This window comes from Anomaloglossus baeobatrachus, chromosome 1 (assembly GCF_048569485.1).
Source record: "Anomaloglossus baeobatrachus isolate aAnoBae1 chromosome 1, aAnoBae1.hap1, whole genome shotgun sequence".
Taxonomy (NCBI): domain Eukaryota; kingdom Metazoa; phylum Chordata; class Amphibia; order Anura; family Aromobatidae; genus Anomaloglossus; species Anomaloglossus baeobatrachus.
Window position 1 is genome coordinate 285,134,178 of NC_134353.1, and position 25,517 is coordinate 285,159,694.

General features: G+C 47.6%; 1 protein-coding gene across 2 annotated transcripts in view; it reads left to right on the plus strand.

The window, feature by feature from the left end:
• Positions 1 to 25,517, plus strand: part of MANBA (mannosidase beta) — a 124,381-nt gene that overhangs the window by 68,657 nt on the left and 30,207 nt on the right. Inside the window, exon 11 of one of the 2 annotated variants that reach the window (XM_075350655.1) lies at positions 6,880 to 7,047. The exons of the other annotated variant lie outside the window; for it this stretch is intronic. Within the exon in view, the coding sequence (XP_075206770.1) occupies positions 6,880 to 7,047 (168 nt within the window). The remainder of the gene's footprint in view (positions 1 to 6,879; positions 7,048 to 25,517) is intronic. 2 annotated transcript variants of the gene reach the window in all.

Genomic DNA, 25,517 nt, shown 5'->3' on the forward strand with positions numbered 1-25,517 from the left:
TCTAGTCCGCCCGCCTTTGAACTGACTCTAACTTCTGAATGTCCTTTTTAAAATGTGGAGCCCAAAACTGGATCCCATATTCCAGATGTGGCCTTACAAGTGATTTATAGAGGGGTAACAATACGTTGGGATCACGGGATCTAATCTCTTTTTATACACCCTAAAATCTTGTTTGCTTTAGCAGCTGCTGCTTGACTTTGAGTGCTGCTGCTCAGCTTATTTCTAATGAGAATACCCAAGTCCTTCTCCTGTTCTGTAGTCCCAAGTTTACTTCCATTTAATGTATACGCAGCTATAGGATTACTCCGTCCTAAGTGCATTACTTTATATTTATCAACATTAAATCTCATTTGCCAAGTATCTGCCCATTCTGACATCTTATCCAGATCTTTTTGTAATATTGTACTATCAAGGTCAGTTTATAATATCCTACATAGTTTGGTGTCATCCGCAAGACTGACACTTTACTTTCAATCCCATCCACAAGGTCATTAATAAAGAGATTAAAAAGGATCGGTCCTAGCCCAGATCCCTGTGGCACCCCACTGCTGACTATAGCCCATTTAGAGAATGTACCATTTATGACTACTCTTTGTTTCCTATCTTTTAGCCAGTTCCTTACCCAGTTGCATATAGTTTCCCCTAGTCCTTGCTTCTGGAGCTTTAGTATAAGGCTATTATGTGGTACAGTATCAAATGCCTTTGCAAAGTCCAAATAAATCACATCAGCTGCATTACCAATATCCAGGTTTGCACTTACCCCCTCATAGAACCCCAACAGATTGGTTACACACGACTTATCTTTCATGAATCCATGCTTTTTTGTCAGTGATTATATTATTTTCTGCAATATATTTTTGCATGTCATCCCTTAAAATGCCCTCAAAAACTTTGCATACTACTGATGTCAGGCTTACTGGACGGTAGTTGCCTGGATCTACCCTCTTACCTTTCTTAAATATCGGTACCACATCAGCAATCCTCCAATCCTGAGGCACCAACCCTGTTACAAGCGAGTCTAAAAAAGATGAGATACAGTGGTCTGTCAATTACGGAGCTCAATTCCCTCAATATTCGTGGATGAATACCATCTGGCCCTGGGGATTTGTCAATGTTTAATTTACTCAGACGTAGGCGTACTTCATCTTGTGTTAAATTTAATTATATCGGGTGGTAAACTTTGATTTTTCACTTGTTGAATGATCCCTGGCACAGTCAGTTCCTTGGTGAACACAGATGAGAAATGCCTATTTAATATCTCAGTCTTTTGTTTGTCCTCTATAACTAATATGTTATTATATTTTAAGGGGCCGATACTATCCTTTTGGCATTAATGTATTTATAAAAGATTTTGGGATTTATATTAATGTCATTGGCGATTTTTGTTTCAGTAGCTAGTTTTGCTAGTTTGATTTCTTTTTTACATATCCTATTGATATCTTTATACTTCGAAATCCTATTTCTGTATTCTCAGCCTTTAAGATTTTAAACGCCCTTTGTTTTTGTTTTATTATACTTTGTACAGTCTTATTTATCCATAGTGCTTTCTTTTTATTCCTGGACATTTTATTACGGGAGGGTATACGTTTTTTACATGACTCTAGTAGTATAGCCTTAAACTTACCCCATTTATGTTCGGTATCCCCAGTTATAATGACTTTGTCCCAATCTACACCTTTTAAGCTCTTCCCATAACCCCTTCACGACTGCGGGCAGTAAAATTACGTCCTATTTTAACGTGACTTAACGACCAGGGACGTAATTTTACGGCCTAAACTTCATTTGATTGCCGTGGCCATAGCAACGGCTTTCAAATGATGTCCCCTGCTGTTTCTTACAGCAGGGGACCTTTGCTTGACCCCAGGGGGGGGTGGCATCGCCACCCCCTATCGACGATCGATGTGATTGGCTGTTCAAATCTGAACCGCCAACCACATCGCACTAATTTCGGCAAAAATAATACCAGAATTACTGCGATACTGTGAGATCCGGCTATGATCTGCTCTAGCAGCTTCAACAAATCATAGCCGGAGCTCTAAAATGTCACCCCCCCGCCCCTGCAGCACTGATTGGAGCGATCGTGCTATGACGCGCAATCGCTCCAATCAGTGTGCAGTGGGGCGGTCTGATCTGCCGGTGGCCGCCCTCCCCAGGCCTGTGCTGGCCTGCGAGTTCTCCCCCAACATGTCTGCAGCGTGCAGTGGCTGGTACTTGTGGTACCACGCCACCGCTGCTGCTGCCACCGCCGCCGTAGCTGAGGTCACCGCTCTTGCTGCATGTGAGTACTGTGCTCACCTTGCAGCCCGTGCGCGCTCCCGTGGTGCCCCCTGCGCACTCCCGTGATGGCCCCTGCCTCTGCCCCCCTGCGATCTGCCCCCCCCATGCCCTGATATGCCCCCCCCCCCCGACATCCCGATCTGCTCCCCTTGCGATCTGACTGCCTCCCCCATTATCTCTATTCTGCTTCTGCAGCTCCTTCTCCGGTCTCCCCCTCTGCCCTCCCCTCTTCCCCCTCTGCTCTCCCCCCCTCTCACTCTGCTCTCCTCCCCTCTCACTCTGCTCTCCTCCCCTCTCACTCTGCTCTCCTCCCCCCTCACTCTGCTCTCCCCCCCTCTCACTCTGCTCTCCCCCCCCCCTCTCACTCTGCTCTCCCCCCCCCTCTCACTCTGCTCCCCCCCCTCTCACTCTGCTCTCCCCCCCCTCTCACTTTGCTCTCCCCCCCTCTCTCTCTGCTTTCCCCCCTCTCTCTCTGCTTTCCCCCCCTCTCTCTCTGCTTTCCCCCCCTCTCTCTCTGCTCTCCCCCCCTCTCACTTTGCTCTCCCCCCCTCTCCCTCTGCTCTCCCCCCCTCTCCCTCTGCTCTCCCCCCCCCCTGCACTCCCACCCCCTCTGCTCTCCTCCGACGTCTTCTTACCTGTCTTCACTGGGTCGTCCGAGGTCTTAACTGGCCCGATCACATCTGCCTCCATCGCTGGGTCCTTCCTGGGCATTCTGCTGATCTGCCCAACGTCCTCCCTGCTGCTCCTGTAAAGCTGACCATCTCTCTGCCATCTGTTCCTCCTGCAGCTCTTCTGGTCAGTGATCCTCTGGGTACTGTGAGTATAACTTTTTTTTTTTTTTTTCTGTATCCCCTGTCCATTTTTACACCTCATCCGTCCGTGCGTCCCGCCGAGCGCTAATCAGGGATGCAGATAACGTATCTGCATCCCTGCTCAATTTTTGGCGTGACTTTTTTTTTTTTTCCGTATCCGACGCTTTTTGAATCGCATCCGTCCGTGTGTTCCGCCAAGCGCTGATCAGGGATGCATATAACGGATAGTCATCCCTGCTCAATTTTTGGCGTGACTTTTTTCCGTATCTGCGACGCTTTTTGTATCGCATCCGTCCGTGCGTCCCGCCAAGTGCTGATCAGGGATGCACATAACGTATCTGCATCCATGGTCAATTTTTGGCGTGACTTTTTTTCCGTATCCCTGACATTTTTAGTATCGCATCCGTCCGTGCGTCCTGCAGCGGCCGAACAGTGCACCGCGTCTGTGCGTTTGAAAAGTCAAATGGCGTTCCTTCTCTTCTGAGCCCTGCCATGCGCCCAAACAATTGGATTTCCACCACATGTGAGGTATCTGCGTACTCAGGAAAAATTGCACAATACGTTTTATGGCGCAGTTTTTCCTGATACCGTTGTAAAAAAAAAAAAAAAACTACCTGATTGATGCAAAAAAATTGTGGTTAAAATAAATAATAATTTTCACAGTTCAACGTTATCAACTTCTGTGGAGCCCCTGGGGGTACAAGGGGCTCACCAAATATCTAGATAAATTCCTTGAGAGGGTCTAGTTCCAAAATGGGGTAATTTGTGGGGGAGCTCCACTGTTTAGGCACCATAGGGGGTCTCCAAACGTGACATGGAGTCCACTAATGATTCCAACCAATTTTGCTGTCAAATGGCGTTCCTTCTCTTCTGAGCCCCGCCATGCGCCCAAACAATTACTTTCCACCACATATGAGGTATCTGCGTACTCAGGAGAAATTGCACAATACGTTTTATGGTGCATTTTTTCCTGATACCCTTGTGGAAAAAAAAGCTACCTGGTTCAAGTGACAGTTTTGTGGTGAAAAAAAAAATTGTATTCCTGGCTCAACATTATCAACTTCTGTGGAGCCCCTTGGGGCTCGCTAAACATCTAGATAAACTCCTTGAGGGGTCTAGTTTCCAAAATGGGGTCACTTGTGGGGGAGCTCCACTGTTTAGGCACCATAGGGGGTCTCCAAACGTGACATGGCGTCCGCTAATAATTCCAACCAATTTTGCTGTCAAATGGCGTTGCTTCTCTTCTGAGCCCCGCCATGCACCCAAACAATTACTTTCCACCACATATGAGGTATCGCTGTACTCAGGAAAAAATGCACTATAAATTTCATGGTGAATTTTTTCCTGATACCCTTGTGAAAAAAAAAGCTACCTAGTTGAAGCAACCGTTTTGTGGTAAAAAAAAATGTTTTCTTCTTTTCACGGCTCAACGTTATAAACTTCTGTGAAGCCCCCAGGGGTTCAAAGTGCACATCAAACATCTAGAAAAATTATTTGAGGGCTCTAGTTTCCAAAATGGGGTCACTTGTGGGGGAGCTCCCTTGTTTAGGCACCTCAGGGGGTCTTCAAACCCGACATGGCGTCCGCTAATGAGTGCAGCTAATTTTGCGTTCAAAAATTCAAATGGCGCTCCTTGCCTTTCAATCTCTGCCATGCGCCCAAACAATTGATTTTTACCACATATGGGGTATCAGCGTACTCAGGAGAAAATGCACAATAAATTGTAGGGTGCACTTTCTCTTTTCTCCCTTGTAAAAATGAAAATTTTATGGCTAAAGTAACATTTTTGTGTTAAAAAGTAAAATTTTCATTTTTTCCTTCCACATTGCTTTGGTTCCTGTGAAGCACCTAAAGGGTTAATAAACTTCTTGGATGTGGTTTTGAGCAGTGTGAGGGGTGCAGTTTTTAGAATGGGGTCACTTTTGGGTATTTTCTGTCACCTCGGCCTTTCAAAGTCACTTCAAATGTGATGTGGTCCCTAAAAAAAATTCTATTGTAAATTTTGTTGAAAAAATGAGAAATTGCTGATGACCTTTGACCCCTTCTAACTTCCTAACGAAAAAAAATTTTGTTTCGAAAATTGCGCTGATGGAAAGTAGACAAGTGGGAAAGTTTATTAACTATTTTGTGTGACCTATCTCTCAGATTTATGGGCATAAATTTTCAAAGTTTGAAAATTGCAAAATTTTCATAATTTTCGCAAAATTTCCTAAATTTTCACAAATAAACGCAAAAAATATCGGCCTAAATTGACCACTGACATGATGTACAATGTGTCACGAAAAAACAATCTCAGAATCGCCAGGATCCGTTGAAGCGTTCCAGAGTTATAACCTGTAAAAGTGACACTGGTCAGAATTGCAAAAAATGGCCCGATCATTAGGGTGTTTTAGTGGCCGGGGGTGAAGGGGTTAATTTGTTGAAATCAGCTTTCCTAAAATTTCAGGTTTTAGCATTTCCCCTTTGAAATGTCCTATTGAATATTACGTTGAAGCTTACCATATTATGATCGCTGGTGCCAAAGTGCTCCTGGACTTGTAGATCTGAAATTGTATCCGGTCTATTTGACAGGACCAGATCTAGCAAATTATCTCCCCTTGTCGGTTCATCTACCATCTGAGAGAGGAAATTGTCTTGAATAGTAGATAAGAACTTACAGCTTTTAGCAGAACCAGAAGATTCTATGTCCCACTGTATGTCTGGATAGTTAAAATCCCCCATAATAAGAACTCGATTATTATTATTAGCTGCCTTTTCAATTTGTTCCAGCATTTCACCCTCTATTTGTTCAGGTATGTTAGGAGGCTTATAGCAAACTCCAATTAGCATTTTTCCATTATTCCCCTCTCCATGTACATTTTCCCATACTGACTCTACATTGTTGCAGTTCCCCCCAATGTTATCATACAACACAGGTTTTAGGTTAGATTTGATAAATATACACACCCCACCACCTTTTTGGCCTTTCCTGTCCTTCCTAAATGTACTATAACCCTGTATGTTTGTCACCCAGTCATGGCTTTCATCCAGCCAGGTTTCCGTAATGCCCACCACATCATAATCCATGGTTGACATAAGGGTCTCCAATTCATTCATTTTGTTTGCAAGACTTCTTGCATTTGCCAGTAGACATTTAATACTATTAACACCTTTATTACTCCTAGCCTCTCTACGTTCCTTGCATGTCCCATCCCCCCAATCCTTCATTGACCCCTACCGTCTCACTGTCTCTATCTGCTCTATCTATCCCCCTATTTGCCCCACTCCCTCCCCCCAGATCCTAGTTTAAAAGCTCCTCCATCTGTCTGACCATTTTCTCCCCTAGCACAGCTGCATCCTCCCCATTGAGGTGCAGCCCGTCTTTACCGTAGAGCCTGTACCCGACTGAGAAGTCAGCCCAGTTCTCCATGAACCCGAACCCTTCCTTCCTGCACCAATTTCTAAGCCACGTATTTATCTCCCTAAGCTTCCGCTGTCTTTCTAGTGACGCTCGTGGCACCGGTAGTATTTCTGAAACCACCACCTTGGAGGTCCTGGATTTCAGCTTCTCTCCTAGTTTCCTGTAATCATTTTTAAGGACCTTCCACCTGCCTCTAACTTTGTCATTAGTACCCATGTGCACCATGACCGCTGGGTTTTCCCCAGCCCCACCCAGCAATCTGTCTATCCGATCCGCAATATGCCGAACCCGAGCACCCGGCAGACAACACACTGTTAGGCATTAAAAGATTGTATGTTCTAGTTTAAAATAATAATTTACTGCAAAAAATGTGATGTTTTGCTATTCCAGATTAATAGACTGAAATCTCACCCTTGTATTATTGTGTGGAGTGGCAATAATGAAAATGAGGCGGCCATCGCAAGTAACTGGTTTTCAATACCAAGTTCCATGAAGGAGGTATATGCAAAGGATTATCTGACCCTTTACATAAAAACAATCCGAGAGCTTGTCCTCGACGTAAGTGACAAACTGCTTTTTTAATGATTTTGGTTTAAAAAAAAAATCTTCAAACTCTACATGGTTTAATAAATATATTTCTACAATTTTTTTCTTTTTAAAATTTGTTTTGCATTGTATATACCTGTATAATTTAACTTTTAAGGTTTCTGTCAAGCTCTGTTCGGCTTTGCACTCACTGGGTGTCATGGCGGCGTTGGACTCTGTTCACACCACAGAGTCTGACAAGCAACCTGAGATCTCTTAGTTGCACAGCCTGTCACAGGCATTGGCTGTGTTTTTCTTCACTGCTCCCCAGTACAGCAGGAGTTAATCCCTGTTGGTTTGTGAATGGTTGCTAGGAGCTCAGGCTGCTAATGACCATTCACAGCCGCCTTCAGCTTTTATAAGGTTCTGGATCATGTTGCTGGTCGCCGGATATACTTTCAGCGATCTCGGTCTTTGTGGTTATCCAGTTCATGGTGATCTACAGTTGCTTTTCTGCGTGGTTTGAAAGTTCAGGTGTTGTGTCTTTATTTCCTACCCTTTGCTTTATTCCCTTGTACACACATTGTCTCTCCTTTGTGTTTTGAGTGCAGTGTGTACGAGTTTTTTTGTTCCTCCTTGTCCGTGTCTTTTCTGTGTGATTTTGTTACTGGATTTCCAGCCCGCTCCCAGGGTGGGTGCGTAAGATCAGGGCTCGGACATGAGACAGAGTCTCACTGGGGGTTGAGACCTGGCTACCATGAAGCCTACCTCTGAGATAAGGGACAGCGCAGGGTCTCGAGTCTGCTCTTGTTCAGTCAGTACATACCCGTGACAGTTTCATATTGCTATCACAACAGGCCACACTCTTAATTATTTAAACTAAAAAGAAAAATATTAATACCGATTTTGTGTGTTTGCAACATTTTTTTCCCTCTTTTTCCAAGGGTTAAAAACTGTACATTACAAGTACTGAAAAAGTGAAGGAGATGTCTGAATTTTCATGCACATGTTGCTTATTTTTTCCTGAAGGATTTGAACAATCAATTCTATCATTGCTTTTGCCGCGTATTTCACCCATTCAAGTAACAATGCATGTTTTTGTATTTTATATGTGCCCATACCCTTAAAGTCCACAGTTGAGAGCTGGACTGTAGGCGTATTATGAAAGGTCCAAGATGAGCTTTTTCACTAAGGTGAAAGTGAAAACCACTAAGGTAGAGTAAGGAGACAATCATATGATGAATGCGTTATACACGTCTGTGATGAGGAGCGTTCAAAATTCTGTTTTTTGTTTGTTTTATTCCTGCTGCTCCCTTGAGTATTCCTTTTTGTTTTTTAGTCATTTTTCAGTCCACCACATCTGAGAAACAGCATAATATAGAGGCAGTATAAGGAGTGAGAACTCCGTCACTCAATGCACCCCATAAAAGAGAAAAAAAACGAAAATATTGATTCATTCTTTTGCTTTATTGAAAAAGGAGCACAATAATATACTGTATATAGTCCATATAACACAAATTCGACGTTTCGGCCAGATGGCCTTTATCAAAACCGGACCGTCAGATGGATTGTCACAGTAAGCTCGATCGTTACAAGACAAGGGGATACGTATACATGTATTGTGCAAGAGACTAAAAAGAGCTAACATGAATGGAGGAAAGGCGTAATTGAAAAGTGAGGACAAGGAGATCCCTGTCCCTGTTAGTAGTTGAACAAGTCTAAAGAGACTAAAGTATGCTGTATGTCAATGAGAGAAGTATCTCATAATGTGGAAAGTCACTTCTCATAGGAGCTGAGAAGGTGTCTCTGTATTTTAATATAGAGGCAGGACCCTGATTCCAGCGGTGTGTCTTTTACTGAGCTGTTTGCTGTCATTTTGATAAAATCAATGTTTTCTCTGCTGCACATCTAGCAGTTATACAATACAGAACTCATGATTATGCTGGACTATCTGGCAGCAGGCCAAGTAGTCCTCTAATGATTAAATCAATGTTTAATCAACAGGAAATTCTAAAAACTACACTAAGCAGCCCAGTAAGTGACACATTGTTGGAATCAGGATCTCTGCCCCTATGTTATGCTACTCTCAGACTAGGTGTTATAAACCTGGTGACAGATTCCCTTTAAGCTCTTTACAAGGGGGTGTTACTTTTATTATTCTCTGGGTTGTGTCTTAAGGGTGCTTTGCATTATTAGACGATAAACCACACCACCTTCGTAAAGACCATAAGAACCAGCATTTGACAAAAAAAGCCCAGATCTCTTAAACCGTATAAGATATTTCCAAAATTGGAATACTCAGGGGAACAGTGGCGTAAAGTAAGAATAAAAACTTTTGCATTTTTTGAGCTGATAACAGGTGACCTTTGTGTGGGAAACAGTTCTGGGTAAATATTTCTTAGTTTGGCCATACTTCTTTCTGTTTTACGCCAGGGCTCATTGTAACATGCACCCTATTGCCCTATTAGAGCCAGTTGCTGTTAGGCTATGTTCACTAGCGTTCAGCGCGGTTCGCGGTTCTCCAGTTCGCGGTTCGAGTGATTTTGGGGGCTGTTCTAGATCGAACTAGAACTCGAGCTTTTTGCTAAAGCTCGATAGTTCTAGTTACATTCGAGAACGGTTCTAGCAGCAAAAAGCCAAGCTAATTACTAGCTGGATTTCCGCTGTAATAGTGTAAGTCACTCTGTGACTCACACTATTATGAAATTTCAGTGTATAGTGTGCGGGAACAGCGCATTCAGATCACTGCTGTATGGATAATGGCGATCGCCATTTTTTTTTTTTTTCCTGGTCTTCCTTCCCTAAGCGCGCGCGCGCGCGCGTGTAGTGGGGCGGGCCAGCATGTCAGCCAATCCCAGACACACACACAGCTAAGTGGACTTTTAGCCAGAGAAGCAACGGCATGTATGATAGGATGCCACATGTCCCTGCATTATAAAAACGGGTATCTGCCCGTCCGGACGCCCTTATCTCTTCTGCGTCTGGGTATCAGTCACCGCTGGCATAGCTCCTGTCTCCGATACTGCTGTGTACACTGTACACACATCGCTATACAGAATAGGGTTAGAAGTTTCTATTAGCACTTTAGCACTTGTAAAGGCTAATAACAGCAGGCTCAGAGCCATAGGTGACAGTCAGGTCCGTGGAAACAGATTTTAACAGCTACAGAAGATAACAGCGTCTGTGTAGCTAAGCTCAGGGACTTCCTCGCTGCATTTCCCCATTAGGAGGGATAGAAAGTGAGGCTTCCTTTCCTGTACACTGACCCACAACCCTGCCACTGTACCCTCCTGCCCTTTGCACACTCAAGCTCATTGTTACTAATCCATTATACTAGCAAACACTGAGGAAACTTAGTGGCATCCTAAAAGTGGCTGTTGGACTTCCATTAGTGTCCCACTAGTGCAAATCTATTTGCAGCACCTCTGCATTGCACACTCAAGCTCATTTTTACTAAGCCATTATACTAGCAAACACTGAGTAAACTTAGTGGCATCCAAAAAGTGGCTGTTGTACTCCATTTGTGCCCCACTGGTGCCAAGCTATTTCTAGCACCTCTGCATGACACCCTCCTGCTCTGTTTTTAATAAGCTATAATAATAGCAAAAAATGCTGCCAGTTGGTGGCATCCAAAAAGTGGCTGTTGTACTCCATTTGTGCCCCAATGATGCCAAGCTATTTCTAGCACCTCTGCATGACACCCTCATGCACATTTTGCAACGCTATTTTTATAGCAAACTCGGAATTCCTTGCTGCATTTCATCATTAGGAGGGATAGAAAGTGAGGCTTTCTTTACTGTCCTGGTACACACAGAACACGGCCACTATACCCACCTGCCCACTTTTGCCACGCTATTTAATTTGCCCAAAGAGCTGACACTTTTTCTGCCATCCTAAAATTGTCTGGAATACTAAGATATTGTTCCTTTGCTGCCAAGCAAGGTACAACACCTGTGCATTCTACACTCCTTTCCATTTGTGGAACGCAATAATTAACTGCAGGTAGTCCAGCCAATCTTTCACGAAGGTGCAGGCGTGGATATAATGTTTCCTTCATCCAATGGTGGTTCTCTCGATGTCTGACAGCTCAACAATACCATCTATTTGCACTTAAAAAACAAGTGACGACCTGCCAATCACACTCCCGCTTACGGGTAACGGGGTGGAAGTTCAGTGTGACAAAGCATGTGTGACTGCTGTCCCCACAGTCACAGAGGATGAAGAGCACCCAGATGCACGTGATGGGGCAGGCGGTGATTGCACAGCCCCGCTAGGCCGCATTGTAGCACAGTGAAATTCCCTTTGCGACTTATGCTTCATTTTAAGTCTTGTATTTGGTGGGATCCACAGTATGCAGCATAACCACGCAACATGAACAGCACTGTTTGCAGTTGGGTTCATAAATGATTCTTTCACTTTCCCAAAACAAACAATAAGAACCATGCATTAAATTGAAATAATAGAACAATCTATTCAGTTGCCTACTGCTTGCTAAGCCCTCTGCGTAGCAGCAGTAATTGTGTGTGTGTGTGTGTGTGTGTGTGTGTGTGTGCGCCGCGAAGACAACTTACTAGTGGCGCATCACAAGAGCTTCCCAGTTATCTACCTAAACATAGACAAAACACATCACCCACCCTGAATATCCTTGTTAGCTGAAGCCTCACAGATAAGGCAGATAACAGTGTGAATGCAAACCACACAGCTCTGCAACACAGTCATGTAAATATTGAAAAGCAACATTCAATGCAAACGTGTCGCTGTCCCTCTATGATTTAAACTGTACGTGACAATTTGACAGTGCAGAGGCAGCAAGTGTGATTGTCTATATCAGGGTTCCCCAACTCCAGTCCTCGAGGGCCGCCAACAGTGCATGTTTTCAGGATTTCCTTAGCATTGCATGGGTGTTGGAATCATCAACTGTGCAGGTGATTAAATGATCACATGTGCAATACTAAGGAAATCCTGAAAACATGCACTGTTGGCGGCCCTTGAGGACTGGAATTGGGGACCCATGGTCTATATAGTAATCCTACCCAGAACAGATATGTGTTTTCATAATAAAACAAAGTGTTGCGTGCACGCATTACTGTCTGGGCGCAGCCTACTGTACCCGGGTAATGTGATGTCCAGTTGCCATAAATACAGACTTTACGCTCCTATCATGGTTAACAGTATAGACAGCACCGGAAAAATGTTGGTCTGTGGCACAGGATGCTGCTCACTGGCGTTACGGTACTCCTCACCAAACTCCAAAATGACTCCCCTCACAATTGAACGAAGTGTTTCCGCAGTTGCTCCTTCCTGTGTGCTGATTTACCGCAGCCAAACTCCAGTGTTTCGCCAACTGAGCATGCTCTGCCTGACTGTGTCATTCCTGAGGCAAAGTCTTAATTTTGGGCTACAGCGCATGCTCGTTTGGACTGTGTCTGAGTCATTCTGCGACCTGCGGCTCAACACACTTACACAGGGCCCTGGTGCTTGACTCACTCTCGGGAGGCCACTAAAACTAACTGCACCCAACATCAGCCCCAGGGGTCCCCTTACACTGCACTGGCGGTCCCCACTGACCGCAATACCGAGAGTGGCGTCACGAAAATACATATAAAGAAGCAACCTAAGTATGACCAGACTCTTCCTCCACGTGGAGTCCCTGAAGGTAATGCACCAACACAACACCTGTGGGGCTTCACACTGACTGAGAAAAGCCTCTTTGCACAGGTACTTGCACTCCGTGCCGGGTCTAAGTCCTGTGTTGTGCCTAGACAGCATGCTGAAGCGGATAGTCTTTTTTTCAGAAACTGTATTTCATGCTACTGAGCATGCTCAGGCACTTACTGCATCAGAGGCTAGGTCGGGTAATGAACTCTTTGGCCCTGCCCCTGATGTGGGGGGCCCATATAGACCACAGGGCATCAGGTGTCCTGACAATTTGGCAAGGCCACTCCCAACAGGCTTGCAGAGGGCCGCCCCTATGACTTGTCACCTCATTGTTGTTGGTCAGACGATGACTGTTGAGGTGTTTTGGTTGTGGCAGCCATGAGGTCATCATTCAAGTGGCGGTTCAAAATAAGAAGCTAGTTATGCCACTTATGACGTGTCACTCTGCTTTTGTCTCCAGGAGGTGCATTGTTGTCCACCCTGGTTTGGGGCGGACCCAGGTTATAAAAGGGGCTGGATCCAACAAGAAGGTGCCCAGTCTTATGCTCCGAAAGAGCACACCTCCATGTGTTGAACCCATTGCGGCTTTAGGCCAGAGGTAGGCAGGGATAGGTCATCGATGCAGGCTGCCACCACAGTTGGTAACGCAGAACATTTAAGAACAGCTCCTGTCCTAACAGTCCTGCTAGTGCAGCCCAGTGGCATAAACAGGCCTGCTGCTGATGTGCCTGCTGTCCTCAGGTGTGTCCCCTACGCACACGGACAGCGTAACCAATGGCCCCTGTGTTGTTAACAGGGAGTTCCGGGGCTGGGTGGTCGTGTGGACCCTGTCACGCTAACAGGGCTCAAAGTCTCCAGATCCGAGTGGCGTCTAACTCGGTTCAGGCCACTATTTGTTTGAGAGTCAACCTGCTCTGTATCCTCCACCTAACCTTCCAGTTGCCAACCTCTCCTTTTCCATCTGTGAGCACGGTGGACACCGAATGGCGATTGGGATATCTACCTTTCTCTTTCTTTTCTTCTTAATATTTTTTATATAGCGGTAACATAGTATATACCACCTTATCCAAATCTGCCAGTCCCACCATAACAGATGTTGTTTCTTCAGCAAATGTTACTGTTGCTTAACCACCAAACCATCGGACACAAACTTTTTTACCCTTTCCAACACACCTGTTCCCCTTTCCACCAGCATCTGTCCTTTTTCAACTCAGTTTGTATATGACAAAAAATGCAACTCTGCAGAGACACCGTACTCAATGCCATCTCAGCACAGCAGCCAGCCCTCGGTCCCTCAGATGTGGACAAGTAAGACCATTTCCTCCTATCGATGAAAAAGCGTTGAGATTCACTCTGTGCACCCCTGGTGTTTAGTGGAAAAGCAGATGTAAGATTGCGTAACACCTTCTGCTGATACTCCTGCATACGTGCGTCCCTTTCTATGGCAGGAGTTATTTCACAAAATTTTGTGTTGTACAGGGGATCTAACAGTGTGGCAACCCAGTAGTCAGCATGACTTGGAATTCGTACAATCCGAGGGTCATGTTGTAGGTAGTGCAGCAAGAAGGCGCTCATGTGTCTTGAGCATCCAGGAGGACCAAGTCCTTGGTGTGTTGGTGGCGGAGAGGTGAGAATCGTGCCTCCTTCCTCTGCCCTCTCCCCACAACCTCGCGCAACCGAAATGTGAGCAAGCTCTCACTAATCTGCTGAGTCTTCCATGCCCATCGCCAGTTCGTCCTCCATTTCGTCCTGGGCTCCTGCACCTTCCTCAACTGTTTTGCTGATACTATGCGCCCTTGATAATCCCTCTCCCCCACCGTACCATGACTGCCGTCAAGGTGCCGCTGACCGTCTGGACCTTGTAGATCTTGTTATCCCTTCCGCATATGACTCCTCCAGTACTTCCTCCCTTCCTCTTGGACCAACACCTGACTCCGAATAATGCTTACAGTGTGCTCCATCATGTAGATGACCAAAATTGTCACGCTGAGAATGGCATCGCCAGTGTTAAACATCTTCGTCGACATTTGTAAACTGTGTAGAAGGGTGCATGGGTCCTTGATCTGACACCACTCCAGCAGCGTGATCTGCACCACCTCTGGATCAAGTTAGCCCAGGGTATACATTATAACGTATTTCAGCAGGGCTCTGCGGTGCTGCCACAGACGTTACAACATGTGCATATGCCAATTCCTGCGTATCGGAACATCGCATTTCAGGTGTTTCACCGCCAGACCTTTAGACTTCAGGAGCGATGAAAGTTGTTGAGCTGCTGGGTGCGAACGATGGAAGTGAGCACATAGCGAGCGTGCCCGCTGTACGAGGCCGTGTAGGCCGGGATGTTGTTTTAAAAATTGCTGGAGAATCAGATTAAACACGTGAGCCATACAAGTCACGTGTGTCACATTGCCCTGACGAAGGCCCGCAGACATGTGTGCACCATTGCCGCACACGGCTGTTAAGTCACCAATGTAGTCCGCTACGTCAATTTGTACTCCTGTCGCAAGGGGACAACGTGTTCCTTTCGTGCATAGTGCTGATGTTGGGAGAGGAGTCGACGCCAGCGGCGCAGGTGGACGCAAGTTATGCTCACCCACTGGGATGCATTACCTTGACATATGCAGAACCAATGGCTGAATGCAGGTGGTGGGTATCTCACAGATGAAGTACCATCATTCAGCTACATCCAATTGGAAGACACAACACCCTTTTTTTAGGCCCCCTCCTGTCTGAAGACCACTGCCAGACATAGCTATGAACCTCTGGTTACGGTTACCCCCAGTTTAGTTTTATGAGTTTGTGTACTTATCTGACTACTTTTCCTGCTTGCTGTTTAGGTACCTCGTTGGCCGATTTGCATTTCACCTCTGCTTGTTTTCTGATTAAGTCCTGTCCCTCCCATTCTGTTCCTCTTCCTCAATTAATGTTTTGACCCTGCATGACTACTATTCTCTAGAACTGCAGCCTTCCACAGGTATTGATCATCTTGGGCCCTGTGTCATTCAACATCACTGTATAGGGATTAAAGGGTTTCAGGGTTCTGGGGGTCTAGCTTGCTGAGTGGGTTCCCTCTAGCCTATTCTTTACAGCCCGTCTGAGTGTGTCGATCCAGGCAGGCATTGCACCGTGCCCTCGACAGAATGACATGCAGGCCGGGATAGTGTTTTAAAAATTGCTGGAGATTCGGATTCAACAAGTGAGCCATACAAGGCACGTGTGTCACATAGCCCTGAAGAAGGGCCACAGACTGTTTAGCATCATTGTCGCACCCGGCATTCCCTGGCTGCTGGTTGAGTGGAGACAACCATTGATGAAACTCGGTCTCACTCTACAGAGCTAACCATCCACAACTCCTCAGCGGTGTCTCACATTTCCCCTACATTTCAAAGTAAACATTTGACCGCCTGATGGCCTTGAGCTCTGCTGCCAGCATAGTAAGTAGGTGTGTGGGATTCCTTGGGCGCAGTTACAAGGAAGGGTGGCCTGACCACACGTGGTTTGGGCTGAGGTGCAGGACCAACACGAGGTTGATGAGGCAGAAGCAGTGGAGGAACTTGTACATACAGAGGAAGGATTGAAACACACAACTCATGGGGACGGAAAGACTTGTACAGCAGACACTTCTCCATCTATCACCATAGTTACCCAGTGCCCAGTCAGCGACATGTAACGCCCCTGTCCATGCTTACTGTTCCAAGTATCTGTGGTGAAATGCACCCTGTCACACACAGAGTTTCTCAAGGAAGCGGTGATGTTGTGTGCGACCTGCTGTGTTAGCGCAGGCACCCCTTTCTTGGAGAAGGAGTGGCAAATGGCCATCGGCTCTTGGGCTACTGCAATGGGCATAAGGTCTCGAAAATCCTCGGTGACAAAAGGGTGTAAAGGCAGCCTTTCTGTAGCCAACAAGTTTGAGATGCTGAAACTAAACCTCTTAGGCATGTCATGCACTTCGAAAATCATGTAAAAAACAGCGAGGGGACTCCAACCACAGTCTCCCTCGTTTCCACTTATTGTTATTGGGCCACACACACCCCACTTGACTGGCATTAGTTGACCCCCGTTTTCAAGATGAAAAAGATGCTTTGCATCAAGCACTCTCAAAAATACGCGTGCCTTTCGCCTCCCCTGGCTGACCCAGGGGAAGAAAAGTCCTCGGAGAGCCATGTCTACATTGTCAGTGGACAAACGCGTGTGCTTATCTGCCTGCAGACCCCCAGCAGCACTGAAGACAGGTTCCGAGAGAACGCTGGCTGCAGGACACGACAAGATCCCCAAGGCGTATGTGGCGAGCTCAGGCAATTTATCCAGATTGGAAGCCTAAAATGAGCAGGGCTCAAGTTGCACAGTAATGGCATCGATGTTTCCTTGCATATACTCATATATCTGTGTCTCCTCTTTTTCCTTGTCCAGCTCTTTTGTTTTCGCATGAGTATATGTCCTTGTCACTTACCATGTGTTTGTGTTGTGAGTTGTTTGTCACCTTTTGGACACCTTTGAAGGTGTTTTCTAGGTGTTTTCATGTGTTTGTGATTGCCTCCCATTGTTTCCTATGCGGTTCGAGCGGTTCGCCGAACCGAACTCTAAGGAGACCTCCGTTCGGCGAACCGAACTCGATCCGAACTGCGACCGGTTCGCTCATCTCTAATGTTCACACTAGAAAAATTATTTTTCTTAAGAAATTTCTTGAGTGAAGGATTAGCGCACCTGCGTAAAAAAACGCACCAATAACGCAGGTACGTTTTGGTGCATTTTTGGTGCGTTTTTTTATTTCAGGTTGGTCCCTGCGTTTTTTAATGCTTTTACAGCAATAAATAATCTAGATGTTAGATAATGGATAGGTCCTCTCTCCTCCTATACCAGTCTGTCTTGTACTGTTAATGATTGTTGTACGTATACCCTCTTTCACTTGTAAAGCGCCATGGAATAAATGGCGCTATAATAATAAATAATAATAATAATAATAATAATAGTGGATAGATAGATAATAGATAGAAAGATGGATAGATGAATATATAGATAGATAATAGATGAGAAAGACCTATGTAATGTCCCACCTCCCTGCATATTCTAAGCTGGCACCCTTTAGTGACTTTCATGTGGCACTAAAGGGTGCTTAGCCTTATATTTGGTCAAAAAATTAATAATTAAAAAAAAAAAACCTATCTTTTGTAGCCAGCTAGGGTAAAGCAGATGGCTGCAGCCTTCAGACCATTGCTGGCAGCTTCACCTTGGCTGGTATTCCAAAACAGAGGGCACCCCACGCTGTTATTTTAAATTAAATAAATAATTTAAAACAAAAAATGTGGGGTTCCCCCTAATTGGATAAAGGTAAAGCGGACAGCTGTGGTCTGGTATTCTCAGACTAGGGAGGTCCACTGTTATTGGACACTAGCCAGCCTAAAAATAGCAGGCCACAGCCGCTCCAGAAGTGGCGCATCCATTGGATGTGCCAATCCTGGCGCTTTGCCCCAACTCATCCCATTGCCCTGGTACGGTGGCAAACTGGGTAATATATGAGGTTGATGCCAGGTGTGTAATGTCACCTGGCATCAAGCCCTGCGGTTAGTGATGTCACGCGTCTATCAGACATCACCAACCCAGTCAGTAATAAAACTTTTTTTCTTTGTCGCTCCATTGGGAGACCCAGACAATTGGGTGTATAGCTTCTGCCTCCGGAGGCCACACAAAGTATTACACTCAAAAGTGTAACCCCTCCCCTCTGCCTATACACCCTCCCGTGCATCACGGGCTCCTCTGTTTTATGATTTGTGTGGAAGGAGGCACACATCCACTCACACATCTCCATTTTAGTCAGCAGCAGCTGCTGATTGTATCGGTTGGAAGAAAAGAGGGCCCCCACGGGGCCCCCGGCATGCTCCCTTCTCACCCCACTAAGTCGGCGGTGCTGTTAAGGTTGAGGTACCCATTGCGGGTACGACGGCCGGAGCCTCATGCCGTGTTTCCTTCTCCATCCCTTAGGGCTCTGGTAGAAGTGGGATCCGAAGCGGTCATCCAGGTTCTGGGACAGTGCTCCCTCCGCAGCCCCTGAGGGAATCTGCTGGACAGGAGCTTATCTATCCTCAGGGACAGGGCCCTGCATCCACGAGGTACTCTGTGTCCCCATGGGGACTGTGTGTGGAGCGCCTGGTTCCCGGACGCCGCAACTGACTGCTGAATTGTGAAGACCGGGGACTACCGCGCCGACCGCGCCTGCTTGTCGGCAAAACTCCCGCCCCCGGGCCTGTCTATCAGAGATAGGGGCGGGACAGCCGACCTGACGTCGGATGTGAGGGCCGGGGCATCCTGTATGCTCCCTCCCCCCTCACTGATCACTGTGGGGACCCCAGATTCCCGCACTTTTCCTAACGCCGCCCATGGCTTCACTCCTCCCCTGAGAGCTCCGGCAGCCATTTTTAGGACATTCTGCCGGTGGAGAATCACAGAGAACAGCTCTGCAGCTCTGGGAGACCAAGGCAGGGAATCTGGAGCACACACACCCCGCTTTTTAGCGGTCGGTAAGCCGCACCGGTCACTCGGTGTTAGTCTCCCTGGGTGCCGGTATAGATACGTATATATATACTTATTTCTGTTCGGCCGGGCTGTATACCCATTTTTTTATATACCCTCAGTGATCACGCTCCTAGGACACAACAGCATGTCGGCCACAAGGAGCAAGGGCACTAAAGCACAGGGTTTTTTTGCGACATGTACCTCTTGTAGGGCCATGTTACCTGCGGGTTCCACCTACCCTCACTGTGAGCAATGCTCGACCCCTGTTACGCTTGCTCAGCCGGAGCCTCGGTCACTAGTGGGCCCCTCGGCTCAGGCAGACCCCCCTGCTTCCACTGTCCAGGTGGCAGCGACAGAGTTTGCAGTTTTTGCTGAAAAGCTCTCAGTCACTCTCACAATCCATGGCTCAGTCTATGGACAAATGGTCTGCCAAGTTGCTGGAAGCCCTGCAGTCCAGACCGGTCCTTACACAGGCCCCGGACCCTGTTAGATCGGCGCCTCCAGCTCCCTCTCGGTCCACCCCGGCCGGGGTGGGCCCTAGGTCTCACGTGGAGGACTCCTCCACGGACCACAGTCCCAGACCAGCTAAGCGGGCTCGCTTGGAATCTTCCCCGACTTCCTCACGCTGCTCGGGTTCCCAGCTTGAGGACTCTCTGGAGGACGAGGCGGAGGTTGCAGCTCAGGGCTCGGACCCTGATGTTGCTCTCAATCTTGATACACCTGAAGGGGACGCCTTAGTAAATGATCTTATCTCGTCCATCAATCAGGTGTTGGATCTATCTCTCCCGCCTCCACCTATAGAGGAGTCGGCCTCTCAGCAGGAGAAACACCAGTTTCGGTTTCCCAAACGTACACGGAGTGCATTTTTTGATCACTCTAACTTCAGGGATGCCATCCAGAAGCCCAGAGCGGTTCCGGATAAGCGCTTTACTAAGCGCCTTACTGACACACGTTACCCCTTCCCCGCTGACGTAGTTAAGGGTTGGGCTCAATGTCCTAAGGTGGATCCCCCAGTCTCCAGATTGGCGGCTAGATCTGTGGTTTCGGTTGCAGATGGCTCATCACTAAAAGATGCCACTGACAGGCAGATAGAACTCCTGGTGAAATCCATCTATGAGGCCACGGGAGCGTCTTTTGCCCCGGCTTTTGCAGCCGTGTGGGCACTCCAAGCTATCTCAGCTTGTCTGGCTGAGATTAATGCGGTCACACGTACGTCTGCCCCGCAGGTTGCATCTTTAACCTCTCAGGCGTCGGCGTTTTCTTCCTACGCCATGAACGCAGTCCTAGACTCTGCTAGCCGTACAGCGGTGGCATCCGCTAATTCTGTTGCAGTCCGCAGGGCCATGTGGCTGCGCGAATGGAAGGCAGACTCGGCTTCCAAGAGGTTCTTAACCGGTTTGCCGTTTTCTGGCGAGAGATTGTTTGGCGAACGATTGGATGAGATTATTAAGGAATCCAAGGGAAAGGACTCCTCCTTACCCCAGTCCAAACCCAAGAGACCTCAGCAACGAAAAATACAATCGAGGTTTCGGTCCTTTCGTTCCTCCGCCAAGCCACAGTCCTCTTCGTCCAATAGACAGGACAAAGGCCAGAGGAACTCCTATGCGTGGCGGTCTAAGTCACGCCCCCAAAAGACCGCCGGAGGCACTGCTTCCAAGGCGGCCTCCTCATGACTCACGGCATCCCCGAACCGCATCCTCGGTCGGTGGAAGGCTCTCCCGCTTTCGCGACGCCTGGTGGCCACATGTTCAAGACCGATGGGTGAGAGACATCCTGTCTCACGGTTACAGGATAGAGTTCAGCTCTCGTCCTCCGACTCGTTTCTTCAGAACCTCCCCGCGCGAGCAGACGCACATTTTCAAGCAGTGGACGCTCTGAAAAAAGGAGTCGTGACCCCCGTTCCCACTCAGGAACAAGGTCACGGTTTTTACTCCAACTTATTCGTGGTGCCAAAGAAAGACGGATCATTCCGTCCCGTTCTGGACCTCAAATTGCTCAACAAACACGTGAGCACCAGACGATTCCGGATGGAATCTCTCCGCTCGGTCATCGCCTCGATGTCACAAGGAGACTTCCTCGCATCGATCGACATCAAGGATGCTTATCTCCATGTGCCGATCGCACCAGAACATCAACGCTTTTTGCGTTTCGCCATCGGGGACGAACACCTTCAGTTCGTGGCATTGCCCTTCGGCCTGGCGACAGCCCCACGGGTTTTCGCCAAAGTCATGGCATCCGTTGTGGCGGTCCTGCATTCTCAGGGGCACTCGGTGATTCCCTACTTAGACGATCTCCTAGTCAGGGCACCTTCTCGGGCGGCGTGTCAACACAGCCTTACCGTCGCTCTGGAGACCCTCCAGCAGTTCGGGTGGCTCATCAACTTCCCAAAATCCAAGTTGACACCGACCCAATCTCTGACTTATCTAGGGATGGAGTTTCATACACAGTCAGCGGTAGTCAAGCTACCACTAGACAAACAGCTGTCACTGCAGGCAGGGGTGCAATCTCTGATTCAGACTCAGTCACACCCCTTGAGACGCCTCATGCACTTCCTGGGGAAGATGGTGGCAGCGATGGAAGCAGTGCCTTTCGCGCAATTCCATCTGCGTCCGCTCCAGTGGGACATTCTCCACAGGTGGGACAGGAGGTCGAACTCTCTCGACAGGAACGTCTCTCTTTCCTTTGCAACAAAGACGTCTCTTTAGTGGTGGCTTCTTCCCACTTCTCTATCACAGGGAAAATCCTTCCTGCCCCCAACCTGGGCTGTGGTCACCACGGACGCGAGCCTGTCAGAGTGGGGAGCGGTGTTCCTCCATCACAGGGCTCAGGGAACCTGGACTCCGATAGAGTCTTCCCTTCAGATCAATGTCCTGGAGATAAGGGCAGTGTATCTGGCCCTATTGGCTTTCCAGCAGTTGCTGGAGGGCAGGCAGATCCGTATCCAGTCGGACAACGCCACTGCCGTCGCATACATCAACCACCAAGGCGGCACGCGGAGTCGTCAAGCCTTCCAAGAAGTCCGGCGAATTCTGCAGTGGGTGGAAGCCACAGCATCCACCATCTCCGCAGTTCACATACCGGGCGTAGAAAACTGGGAAGCAGATTTTCTCAGTCGTCAGGGCATGGATGCGGGGGAATGGTCCCTCCACCCAGAAGTGTTTCGAGAGATCTGTCGCCGCTGGGGAACGCCGGACGTCGATCTCATGGCGTCACGGCACAACAACAAGGTCCCGGCCTTCATGGCACGATCTCAAGATCACAGAGCTCTGGCGGCGGACGCATTAGTTCAGGATTGGTCGCAGTTTCGACTGCCTTATGTATTTCCTCCTCTGGCAATGCTGCCCAGAGTACTACGCAAGATCAGGTCCGACTGCCGTCGCGCCATTCTCGTCGCTCCAGACTGGCCGAGGCGGTCATGGTACCCGGATCTGTGGCATCTCACGGTGGGTCAGCCGTGGGCGCTGCCAGACCGCCCAGACTTGCTGTCGCAAGGGCCGTTTTTCCATCTGAATTCTGCGGCCCTCAACCTGACTGTGTGGCCATTGAGTCCTGGCTCCTAGCGTCTTCAGGGTTGTCTCAGGATGTCATTGCCACTATGAGACAGGCCAGGAAACCGACGTCCGCCAAGATCTATTACAGGTCTTGGCGGATTTTCTTGTCCTGGTGTTCTGATAAAGGTTTTACTCCCTGGCCTTTTGCCTTACCCACTTTTCTTTCCTTCCTTCAATCCGGAATGGATAAGGGGTTGTCACTTAGTTCTCTCAAAGGGCAAGTATCGGCACTCTCAATATTCTTTCAAAAGCGCCTGGCCAAGCTTCCGCAGGTCCGCACGTTCCTGCAGGGAGTTTGCCACATAGTCCCACCTTACAAGCGCCCGCTTGAACCCTGGGACCTTAACAGGGTGCTAACGGCTCTTCAGAAACCGCCTTTTGAGCCGCTGCGGGATGTCTCCTTATCACGTCTTTCGCAGAAAGTGGCATTTCTAGTAGCAGTTACTTCACTCCGTAGAGTGTCGGAGCTTGCAGCACTGTCATGCAAAGCCCCCTTCCTGGTTTTTCACCAGGATAAGGTGGTTCTCCGTCCTGTTCCGGAATTTCTCCCTAAGGTGGTATCGCCTTTTCATCTCAATCAGGATATCACCTTACCTTCATTTTGCCCTAATCCAATTCACCGCTTTGAAAAGGATTTGCACTCATTAGATCTAGTGAGAGCACTCCGTTTCTACGTGTCTCGCACAGCGCCCCTGCGCCGTTCAGATGCGCTCTTTGTCCTTGTGGCTGGTCAGCGTAAGGGTTCGCAAGCTTCCAGGTCAACCTTGGCTCGGTGGATCAAGGAACCGATTCTTGAAGCTTACCGTTCTTCGGGGCTTCCGATTCCTTCGGGGCTGAAAGCCCATTCTACCAGAGCCGTGGGGGCGTCCTGGGCATTGCGGCACCAGGCAACGGCTCTACAAGTGTGTCAGGCAGCTACGTGGTCTAGTATGCACACTTTCACAAAGCACTATCAGGTGCATGCCTATGCTTCGGCAGATGCCAGTCTAGGTAGGCAAGTCCTTCAGGCGGCGGTGGCCCACCTGTAAGAGGGAGTCGTGTCGGCTCTTGTTATCGAGGTATTCTTTTACCCACCCAGGGACTGCTTTTGGACGTCCCAATTGTCTGGGTCTCCCAATGGAGCGACAAAGAAGAAGGGAATTTTGTTTACTTACCGTAAATTCCTTTTCTTCTAGCTCCTATTGGGAGACCCAGCACCCGCCCCTGTTCCCTTCGGGCTAGTTGTTCTTTTGTGTACACATGTTGTTCATGTTCAATTGTTTCATGGTTTTCAGTTCTCCGAACATCCTTCGGATTGAATTTACCTTAAACCAATTTATAAGTTCCTCCTTCCTGCTTTTGCACCAAAACTGAGGAGCCCGTGATGCACGGGAGGGTGTATAGGCAGAGGGGAGGGGGTTACACTTTTGAGTGTAATACTTTGTGTGGCCTCCGGAGGCAGAAGCTATACACCCAATTGTCTGGGTCTCCCAATAGGAGCTAGAAGAAAAGGAATTTACGGTAAGTAAACAAAATTCCCTTCTTTTGCTGTCTATTTTTTTTTTTATTTGAAAAAACACTTCCTAAAACATTCCCTCTTTCACCAATTTATTGAAAAGAACAATCAAATCCGGGTCCGGTGTAATCCAATAAGGGGGTCCATACCATAGTCACTGTCCCAGTCAATGAAGAACAGAATGTTCACCATTGGCTAGGAGAGCAGTGCAGTGACCTGAGCTAACATCAATGGGTCAGCCCAGATCACTGCAGGGAATGACGAGGTTAGATGAGATCATTACCTGCTGTGACGATCTCCTGCACTCCTGACGCCAGCGCTGTCACTGACTTCTATGCCCGCCGCGTTCTCAGCAGTATCGCGAGAGCCCGTGACGTCACCGCCTGTGACAGTCTCGGGCCGTTCGCGAGACGGGCATAGAAGGCAGTGACAGCCCTGACGTCAGGAGAGCAGGAGATCGTCACAGCAGGAAATTATCTCATCTAACCTCCTGACAGCAGCGCTAGTCATCCCCGCGGCTGCTCGCACTGCAGTGTGAGAAGTTGCTGACACTGCAGTGCGGGCAGCCGTGGGGCTGGAGCGGGACACAGACTGCACGGGGACCCGACTGAGGTCACACGGAATTGCTTCCGTGCGGCTTCCGGGAATTTTTCGGGCCCATTGACTTGTATTGAGTCACGGTCCGTTATCATGGAACAGAATAGGACATGTTTCATAATAACGGAGCGGACATACGACATCCGATGTGTTTTTTTTGTAGGATCGGATGCACATGGAAGTGCTTCTATGTGCCATCCGATCCTACTCAAAAGACATTGAACAAATAGTCCTGTTGATTACATTGCAGTCAGTGGAGTGAATAATGCAGTTAGCTGCAGAAAAGAAGTGACATGCACATTCTTATTCTTAAGAAAATCTACCGAAAGAATTTTCTTAAGAAAAAAAACGCAGTGTGCGCACAGCTATTTTTTTTTCTTTAGGTTTTTCTGGGGAATGTCTGCAGAAAGGTTAGAAGAATTTCTCAAGAAATTTCTGCAGCAAAAACACACCAAAAACGCGGGTAAAAAAAGGTGTGTGAACATAGCCTTAGCCATCAATGTTTAAGACAGAAGCCAACAAGCCTTTGAGCTTAATCTGACATGAGTTACAAATAGACTCTAGAGATATCATTTATTTTATTTTTTTTTTTTATGAATGAATAGTACAAAAAAGAAACTTTAGAATAGATCTTTTCTCACTTATGCTTTTTCCACCTTCGTTTCCTGTTCTGTTCTTATCATTCACTTTCA